Source organism: Gavialis gangeticus, unplaced genomic scaffold, assembly GCF_001723915.1.
Source record: "Gavialis gangeticus isolate Ggan-Ray unplaced genomic scaffold, GavGan_comp1, whole genome shotgun sequence".
Classification (NCBI taxonomy): domain Eukaryota; kingdom Metazoa; phylum Chordata; order Crocodylia; family Gavialidae; genus Gavialis; species Gavialis gangeticus.
The window spans coordinates 19,973,629-19,983,350 of record NW_017729008.1 but is presented as its reverse complement, the minus strand read 5'-3'; the positions used below and the strand labels follow the sequence as shown (position 1 = coordinate 19,983,350).

At 41.7% G+C, this 9,722-nt stretch overlaps 1 protein-coding gene across 12 annotated transcripts in view; it reads left to right on the top strand.

Moving 5' to 3' along the window:
* MAGI2 (membrane associated guanylate kinase, WW and PDZ domain containing 2) overlaps positions 1 to 9,722 on the top strand; it is an 886,876-nt gene that overhangs the window by 309,027 nt on the left and 568,127 nt on the right. Inside the window, exon 2 of one of the 12 annotated variants that reach the window (XM_019509482.1) lies at positions 5,943 to 6,043. The exons of 10 other annotated variants lie outside the window; for them this stretch is intronic. In XM_019509482.1, the coding sequence (XP_019365027.1) occupies positions 6,025 to 6,043 (19 nt within the window). In that variant the 5' untranslated portion in view covers positions 5,943 to 6,024. One more of the 12 variants, XM_019509486.1, reaches the window with a different exon arrangement.

Here is a 9,722-nt window from a genome sequence, read left to right as displayed (position 1 = left end):
CATGGCTTTTGCTGTACCATGCCACGAAGGTGGCAGGGGAAATACCCTGACTGAGGTAATGCAGTTTAAATGACGCTGTGTAGTGGAGGGTTGCACCCTTGTCTGCTTGCGGATAGGACTCCCTGTGAGAGCCTCATAGTTAGCACCTCACTGGCCAGTTTCCGGTGGGGGAATCTGGGCTACGCGCTGACTTTATGGAAATGGGAGATTCCTTCTTAGCTTGCTCCTGCAGTCATATGGCCAAGGCCAAGCCAAACTCAGGGGCATCTGAACCCCGATGTTTTGGGCTTGGGCATACATGTAGGATGCCTGCCGAAGATCTGGAAGCATTTCAAGTCCCAGGCCAGGGTGGATGATGTTTGCCAGTAGCAGGGCCACATTTGGTTCTTGAATGACTCACAGATTTGGAATTGATTCAGTTGATTTGACTTGGAACACAAAAAAATGTCCTTAAAAAAAAATTCTATAGTAATTGGGCTATGTGTCCTCACCTACATAGTATAGTTTAATTATTTTATAAGAGAAAATGTGTTAAGATCCAATCATGTAATTCACTAGAAAATATTTGCTGTTATAACTACACCTACATTATGCCAAAAGGGAGAGTGAACTGGGTATAACCAGGATTTCTTCTGCTGTTCCTTTCTCACTTGCAGCCTCTGGCATTTAAGCTCTGATTCAAAGGCTGTAACCCTAATTCCTGTGCTCAGTAGCTACTGATACACCTTTCTTCCAAGAATTTGTCCAGTCCCATTTTGAATCTGGCTAAACTGTCAGCTTCCACAGCATCTGGTGGCAGCGTTCCACACTTCCATTACATGCTGTGTGGAAAAAAAAATCCTTTTGTTAATTTTAAACTTTTTGACCATTATAACGTTGCTGTCATAAAATGTAAGTATAGGCCAGGCCTCACTCATCTCAAAATGAAGTGAACAGAGGCCTGTATCTTCCCACCCACCTCTGAAAAGAGCATGCCTGTTGTAAAGGCACTTGTTACAATGTAAGCCCATTGCTTCTTGTCCTGTCCCCTCTGGACACAGAGAAATGTTGATCAGTATCTTCTATAGGAAAAATTTTTGTACTTGAAGACTGTTACCTAATCCTTCCTCAGTCATCTCTTTTTCAGTTAACCCCAGTTCTACAACCTTCTTTTCACATGTGATATTTTCTAGACTTGTTACGATTTCTGTTGCTCTCTTCTAGACTCCATCCAATTTATCCATGTCTTTCTTGAAGTGTGATGTGTAAAACCAGACACATGAACCCAAGTGAGCCCCATCAGCATTGAATAGTGTGGAAAAAATATTTTCCACAGCATTACTGTTAACACCTCTCAGTATGCTATTGCCTTTTTTTTGCAGTAATATCACACTTTTGACTTCCATTCAGTTTGTGGTCCTCTATAACCCGGAGACCCTTTTCTGCAGTATTGCAGGCCCCACAATTGGCTCCCGGTTTGTATTTTTTACTTTGATTTTTCCATCCTACATGCATTATTTTGCTTTTGTCCTCACTGAATGTTATCCTTTTTATTTCATACCATTTTGCCAATTTCTCAAGATAATTTTGAATCCTAAGTTTGCCCTCTAAAGTGTCTTCTACATGACCCTGCTTGGTTTAGATTTATTAAATGCATTCTCAATTCTATGGTTTAAATCATTAATGAAGAGACTGAACACCCTCAGTCCCAGGGCAAATCTCTGGGGAACTCCACTTGATACCTTCTCCCATTATGACATTGAGCCACTGATAACTCCTCTTTGAGACCAATCCAGTTCTGCACCAACCTTACAAGAGTGTTATCTAAAACGTATTTTTAGCCTTTTTATGACAAGGTTGTGGGAGATGGTGTGAAAAGCCTTGCTAAAGTCAAGGTATATCGTATTCACTGATCCATGAAGCCTGTCACCTTGTCATAGAAATCAGGTTGGTTATGCATCATTTACTTTAGTCAAATCCACACTGTTTGCTACATATCGCCCTTGTAGTTTTCCACGCTCTTAGAAATAGATCTCTTCAATATTTTCCTGGGTATCAAAATTAAACGGACTAGTCTACAAGTCTCTAAGGTCTCATTTTCCCCTGTGTAAAAGATGAGCACTATGTTTGCCCTTTTGCAGTCTTCTAGGACCTCACCTGCCCTCTACAAGTTCTCAGAGATAGTAGCTAGTTACGTGAGTATTCCTTGAGTACTCTGTGATGAATCTCACCTGGTTTTGCTAACTTGAAAACATCTAGTTCATCTAAGTAATATTAATTTGTTCTTTCCATACTCTAAGCTGATTATCTACACTTGGGTCCTTGCTGCCGACTGTATTTGCATCAAAGAATTCACCTCTTTTGTGCAGACTGAAATAAAAAGGATGTAAATGCATCAGTCCCATCTGCATTGTCCACCAATCCATTAATTTCTCCTCCCCCTTCAGTAAAGAATCTACAATTTCCTTGGTCTTCCTCTTATTTTTAAAATATGACATGTTTTTTGCTGGTTTTTGTGCCTGTCATGTCTCTTGCTAGCTGCATCCAAACTGGTACCTTTGCCTTCCTGATTTTATCCTTTCCTGGCTGTTCTGTACTTTTATATTCATCATGGTCTGTTGTTATATATGGAGAAATAGATCCTATAAAACTTATTTTCACGTTTGCAGACATGATATAGAATATCATCAGAGGCTGAAAAGTATTCATTATACTGCCTTCATAATTTTAATCAATGTGGTTATAATCAGTTCTTATTCTGGTACACTAGCTAACATGCCACTATCATTACATGTACCATAGTTTAACTGGCTAGAGGTTCTCAAAGAAGAAAAGCAACAAAAACTAAGTTGTCTTAATGAAGCTGTAGAGAAGGGTGTTGGGTTTTGATTTTCAGAAGATTCATGCGTATATTTCCATAATTTAGTGGTTAAGTCTTACAGCATAATTACGCCATCAATATAATAAGACTTTCCACATGAGTCTAAATATTGAAACCATCACAGTTTTATTAGTGGATAATGTCTTTCTACAGTCCTCTTATTAATTATGCAATTTTTTTGCACATCATTTAGCCAATAGCTTCTGGAAAAAATGTTGAAAGAATAGCAGATGCACACAATGTAGTTTTGAATTAGGTGGATACAAGGTTAGTTCAAAAATTGAATATTTAAATATCCACAAAGGCTGACATACCAAAGCAAGGGAATGTGAAGTGTAACTTCTTACTCTATCCTTAGCATGCTCAAGTGCAATAAAGCTGTGAAGAATAGAGGTGATCATATCTAGCATAACTTAGGTGGAGTTTTAAACAATAAGGACTAAGGCAGAGTGAGCATATAATGATCTAAAATGCACAGCATCCTGAAAGTTCAGTTAAAAGGATCTTTAATGCTATTATTAGATGAAGATAGGTAAGTGGAGAAAAGTCACTCTGGATTTTTTTAGTATTGGTGCTAAGCAACATACCCTCTCTTCTTACAGAAGAGAGCTGACAATAAAATGGATATAGTATTAAAATTTAAAGTGTGGGGGTATTAAAATCAGCTAATGGACCTAATTCAATTAGTATGTGGCCTGTTATCCCTGGCCTTTAAATCACTGGAATTGGAACTGGTTATCAAACATTGTCTCAATGCAGCCTATTCAGGCTGCACATTTGAATGCAAGATGTCATGAAGGACATTTGGAATTAAAATATTTGAAGTAAGCCACCTTATTATATATATTAGTGGGTAGTAAGCCACCTTATTATATATATTAGTGGGTATCATCTTGGGAATGGCTTGACTTCTAGTAACTATCGCTTTACACTAATTTTCCCAGGTTTCATTCTATTCCAGATTCTAATTATTTGCCAGAGCTAGGCAAATGCAGTCAAACCATCTTTATGAATATTAATTAATATATTTAAATTAATATACTGTTCTAGTGACCCTACTCCATTTAGAAATCTGAGGTAATTCTGAGACAACCCATCTCTCCAGAACAAATTACTAAATACATCTCAAGATTTGACTAATGAGTGCTATTGAGGAATTTACCATGCATTATCTGCAGTCTAAGAAATACTTGGAGAAGAATTCGGTACATTCATATACAAGCTCTTTACATATAACCTTGAATAGAAAAGAGGCAAAAAATATACTGATTGCTCTAAATCGGGCTGGCAGCATGTGGCCTGTGGAGCCACTGGATCAGGGTTGCAGAACCTCAGGGCAATTCCTGTGCACATGCCCAAACTGGGGTTGAGCAGCAATGAGCTGCACCAGGCCTATGCTCTGGAAGCTGCCCCTGCATCGCTGCCCCTTCACTCTGCATCCCCCTTCCTTTCCCCTTCTCCAAGCCTGTGGTGGGAGCACAGCTTTCAGCTGGAGGGGTGCTGTGCTGGGGCCAGGCTGCGTGGGGGGAACGGTGGCCACAGCACAGCTGCTTTCCAAGTGGAAGGTGCTCTCAGACTGCAGCTGGAGCAGGTGGGGGGGAGAAGCAGCAGACTTGCGACTGCAGTTCACAGCCAGAGGGTCACTGCTGCTGCTCCTTGACATCTCCCCAAAACCCCCTATCTGCCTGGCCCTCAGGCTGGCCCTCCAGCTGGAAGCTGTGCTTATACCGCAGCTGGGGAGCTGGGAGCAGCAGTGGCAGAATGGATGCTGCTCCCAGTTACATGGCTCTGGTGGCAGGGTGCTAAAAAAGCACTCCCTCCCACCCTGTCATTCATGCACCACAGGAGCCACACAGTCTGCTTCAAGCTACAGCCAGATGGTTCTGGCCCACAGCTTCAAAAAGGTTGCCGGCCCCTGCTCTAAATTATTCATCCAATGCTGTTTTTTGCCATTATTAAAGATATAAATCTTGCCAGTGGTGTTTAAGGTAAATTTTCCATTGCCTTCAAAAATTATTTGATGGAGATCATTGCCTCTAATGGGAACTTCCTCTTGAACAGTGATAGTATGACAGGGTTCATTTTCATATATTAATGTAAGGGGATGACAGATTTAAATCCCTGCTTACTGTTTTAGGACTCTGAGTCACTGCATATCAGACCTTGACTGAAGCTGTGGGCTGTGACTGCTAACTCATACTAGTAGGTGGATCCAGTTAGTTCCAGCAGAGTTTCAGAGCTGTAAGACTGCGGGGACAGAAAATTCCTGCAAGGCAAATCCTCCTAACAGCCAGGTTTAAAGTAGAGTGTTTCTCTTTAAATGTACTTGTTTTTAAAGATGCAAAATTTAAGAAAGAATTGCAGCCTTTCTATAGAATCTGTACGTACCCTGAGCAGAACCAGCTGGGAACGTATGTATTTACCCAGCTTAATATTTAATGGAGTGTGGAGAGACTGATTTACATGAAAAGATTAAATAAGCTACATAACTCAAGTGTTACAGCACTCACAATATCACATTCAAATATTTCAGATGTATAAATGCCAATAAGGAAAAGCGTCGGAGTGATGTTGTAGCCATGATAGTCCAGGAATTATATGAGAGGCAAGGATTTTTGTCGGTGAGAATTTTATTGGGCCATCTGCATGCTTGGGATAAAGTCAGACAAGCTTTCATCAAGCAACCTAATGAGAATTTTTTACATTTGTTATCTCAGGTTCTATTGAGTTTTTCTTTATTTGGCCCGTTATAATGCTCGTATTAACTTCACATTGTGGAACTGCCTGCCTGCTTTTTATTTGACATTTTTACAAGACTTGGGCACATTTCAGCTTAAATCTTGGCTGATTTGATGATTTTTATCTGACTATATGAAAAATATAATTTAAGTAAAACATGATGTTTAATCACAGCAGAATTTTGAGGACCATTTCTGATCAGTATGCTTTTATAATTAGGAGAGGATGCTGTGCTTTCATAAAAACAAGTCTGCCTTTCCGTGCCTTGTTTGTGCTAGTCTTGTTGTTTCCTTCTTGTTGAACCTTGATATTGTTGTTAGTATTCTCCTTTGTTTGAATGTAGAACTGGACGTACAACCAATTACACCAAAGGGCTCCATTTACCTACGAAAGAGGTGATCCAGGCCCCACAAACTGCCTCAGCTATGACCAACAGAGAAACAAGTAGGCTTCTTTGCTGAAAATGGTAACAAAATATCTGATATGGTGGACAATAAACTTGTTGCTGCAGCCACTGAACTACCTTTTTTGTTTCTGATGTTGAAATTGTTCCTGCATTCATCTAGTGCTCTATCATTAGAAGCTTTATTTTACATTTATATTCATATTTTGAATAATGTAATAGTTATGTTTTTGGTCTCCTCTGAATGCTGATACTACTTAGGTATTTCTCTCCGTCCCAGAGGGTTTAATGAAGACTTCAGTTAATTACACATTATTCCTGACACAAAATCCCAGGTTCATGTTTGGCTCTGTGTAAGACTTGAACTCACAGTTACTCAAATGAACCTGCTGATATTTGAGGCCTGTATAGTTGTCTACTTTCATTTGTAGTTCTGCACTTAGAGCTTGGGTGGTTTCTAACCTTGGAGTCTTTCTTTTAGCAGCCAATTAGTAATCAGACACTGGAGCAAGCTTTATTAGTTAGAATTGTGATGGGACCATTGAGAGGCCATACTGGGTACAGATGCAGTTGCTTTTAAGTTCTTATAAGAAAAAAATGTCTTTTGAAAGGTTACATTAATCAGACCTTGTGGAGCAATCTCAGTAACCTTGCCCAGGTGTGACAAGTGCTAGCTCACTGAGAGCCTACAACTAGTATAGTTGTGCTGATAACTCTCCATCTGGACTATTACAATGTGGTTATTATTCAGTCTTCCTGCTACTTCCCTGCAGCACTTGCAGCTGTAGGAAAAAATCCCATAGCCAAGCTACTCATGGTAAAAGATGCTCTCTGTCATTTTTTGTTTTTTTGTCATTTAATATTTTAATTCCATATCCCCCCTCCCCCCAGCTCACATTTGAATTAAAATGCTAGGTGCATCCTAAATCAAGCACAAGGATGCCTGTGTGGCAGGCACTATTTAGCACTGCAGAAAGGAGCCGCTAAGACTGGTCTGCACTAAATAACAGGATCCAAATTAGCCAATCCCTTCTGTCATGCCTTATCCACCACTGCTTTCTTCCCTTCTCCCTTTCCCTCTAACAACACTGACCCTGGGGTTTCTCCAGGCAGTAGCCCTCACTTTCTCCACCACCTATTCGTTATTGTTATCAGACCAAGCTGTGGATAGAAGGACACTTCATGAATACTTTTTGCACAGCCTGACTCACTAAAGTACCTTTTTAAATGACACATTGAGGAAAAATATGATTAAGTATGAATCTTGGTAAACCTGAGTCATCTTTACCACTAGTTTATAAATAGCACAGATACCCTGGCTTTTTTACATGCTGTCTCTAGCCATCGCTAGAAATCAGAAGCATATTATCCTTCTCTACTGTTTTAATCAAACCACTAAAAGTCACATGAGTGAGGAAGAATATTGTGAGCGCTTTTGTGCCATTATTGTTGCCAGGGAAACCACTTCCTTTTTATTTCAGTACTTGGGACATCTGTGTCACTTTAAGCCTGGCTTGTAGAAAGACAACTTCACAGCAGGGCATCAGGGATAAAAAGCAGAATTAATGAAATCTCAGACCCCATTGTAAATAGAAAAATGGTGGTGAAAGGTGTTTCAAATGCAGTTTTGGTGACCTGTGACTTTATATCCTTTTATAAAAAACAGAGCCAGGATTTTGCGGTGAATCTGTGTGTCCTCATGTAAGATAAAGGATATAGAGGCTTAGGATCTGTCCAAATATACCTCTGAGAATCCTTTATCCCCCTTTCCACATGTATCATTCTTATTTAGAATCATTTACATTAAACAGCGTGGAGAATAATGAGCATGACAAGGACTCAACAGCACTCCCACTTTACACTATCTCTTGGTATAACTTTCTTATTCTTGTTTTCATGTCTCTGCATATTTCCTGTTCTCTCTGTCCCCCTCTATCATCTCTCTACCATCTCCACCACCAAGTACTGTATTTAAACAGACTTCTTTCCAAGAGGTCTTGGCAGCCTGGTCTTTTCCATGGAGAACAATCGTAACAGAACAGCAAATAATCTAATCTAAGGTCATGGATTTACACAATGCATAAAAGACTTTGGGCCAGATCCAGTTTGACGTGGAAGGCATCTACATTCAGCTTTCTCAGTACCTAAAATAGCAATCTAATTTAACTCAGTTTAAGTGCTTAGGATCATAAATGGTCAATGGGAGAGAACACCTATTCATGTGTAAGCTATTGCATTTTGCTCTGTTTCTAGAGTAGGCACCTAACCAAGTATTGAAGTGTTACTGACCTTTTTTCCAGTAGCCTGGTGGTTAGAACATATACAGCGGGAGTGGCAGATGTGTCTTCTAGGTCTTCTTCCACCTGATGGTATCTGAACTTACATACCCCACCTCCAAAGACTGCTTAACCACCAGGATGTAGAACAGATCTGGGCTGTCCAACTGGCAGCCTGAGGGACACATGAAGCCAGTGAGGGGCCAGCATGTGGACCATGGGTTGTATGTGGCCTGTAGGCCCCAGCAGCTATTTTTCCTGATGCTGCACAGCACAGAAGGACCCAATTGGGCAGTGTGTGGCCTGTGCAGCCCACACAGTGTATAGTGGAGGGCATCATGATTCTGGTGCAACCCACACAATGACAGGCAGGGGGCTATGTGCCACTGGAGGGTGGGGGGATGCCCATACAGCTTGCATGGTGGGGGAGTTCCTGGGGGGCTTGCTCCTCATACCTCTCCTTGACCATAACCTTGTGGTGGAGAGGCTTGTGTGTTCCAGTGACCCTCAGAGCTCTGTCATCTGGAGTCTTGTACTCCTAGTAGGGTCTCCCCCGGTGAACAGGTTTGAGGTGAGGTCCCAAACTAAGTATGATCCAAACTTCTGAAGACCCCAGCGGGGGAACAGGTGTACTTGAGAACCTGCTGATTCTTTGCAGCTGTGAAGGTGGATGAGGACTGTAGCGTGATGGAGGTCTGCAGTTGTCTTGGACATCCTTGCCACTGGGTTCAGGGCTCCTTCCTGTCAAGTGTATATGGCTATTGCTTGTGCACCAGCTTCTCCATATTACAAGATGTCATGCACAGGCATCTGCCAAGGATGTTAACATCTCACACAAACCAAGTCCTGTGGTAACAGACAAGTGGCAGTGGAACTGAGTGTCTCTAGTCACAAATTTGCATGTAGGCAGGGGTTTGTGTGGCAGAAAGCCACCTTGGTTTCTCCCCAAAAATCTCTGCCCTGTGACACTGTGATTTAAATCTCTGTGCTGTGACCATTTAATTAGGATGGGCCCATCACACAGGGGACCACACCCTCAGCCTGTCTCTTTAGTGAACTTGAGCTGGCTGCATTCCTGAGGGAGGGGGGAAACGTGCTTCCTCTGCCTACGTGACTGGTACCTGGGTGAGGGGCATCTACCTGGTGAGCTGGAATCTGCCTGGTAACAGGTGATGCATTTCAAATTGGTTGGCTGACAGCCAACTGGGGCTGACCTCCGCTGGAGCCAGGTGAATGAGGTCACAGGGGCTATATAAGTTAGGACGGGAAAAGAGGTGGGCTCTCCGACCATGAGGTGACGCAGCAGCCAGGCAGGGGACACAGAGAAGCCTTAACATCTGAAACTGGCTCTCTCCCCCCAAACTCACGAGCTAGGAACCGCCTGCCTCCAAAGGGAAACTTCACCTGCCTTTGGAAGATGCTTGTGAGTAAGCTACTCAATCTG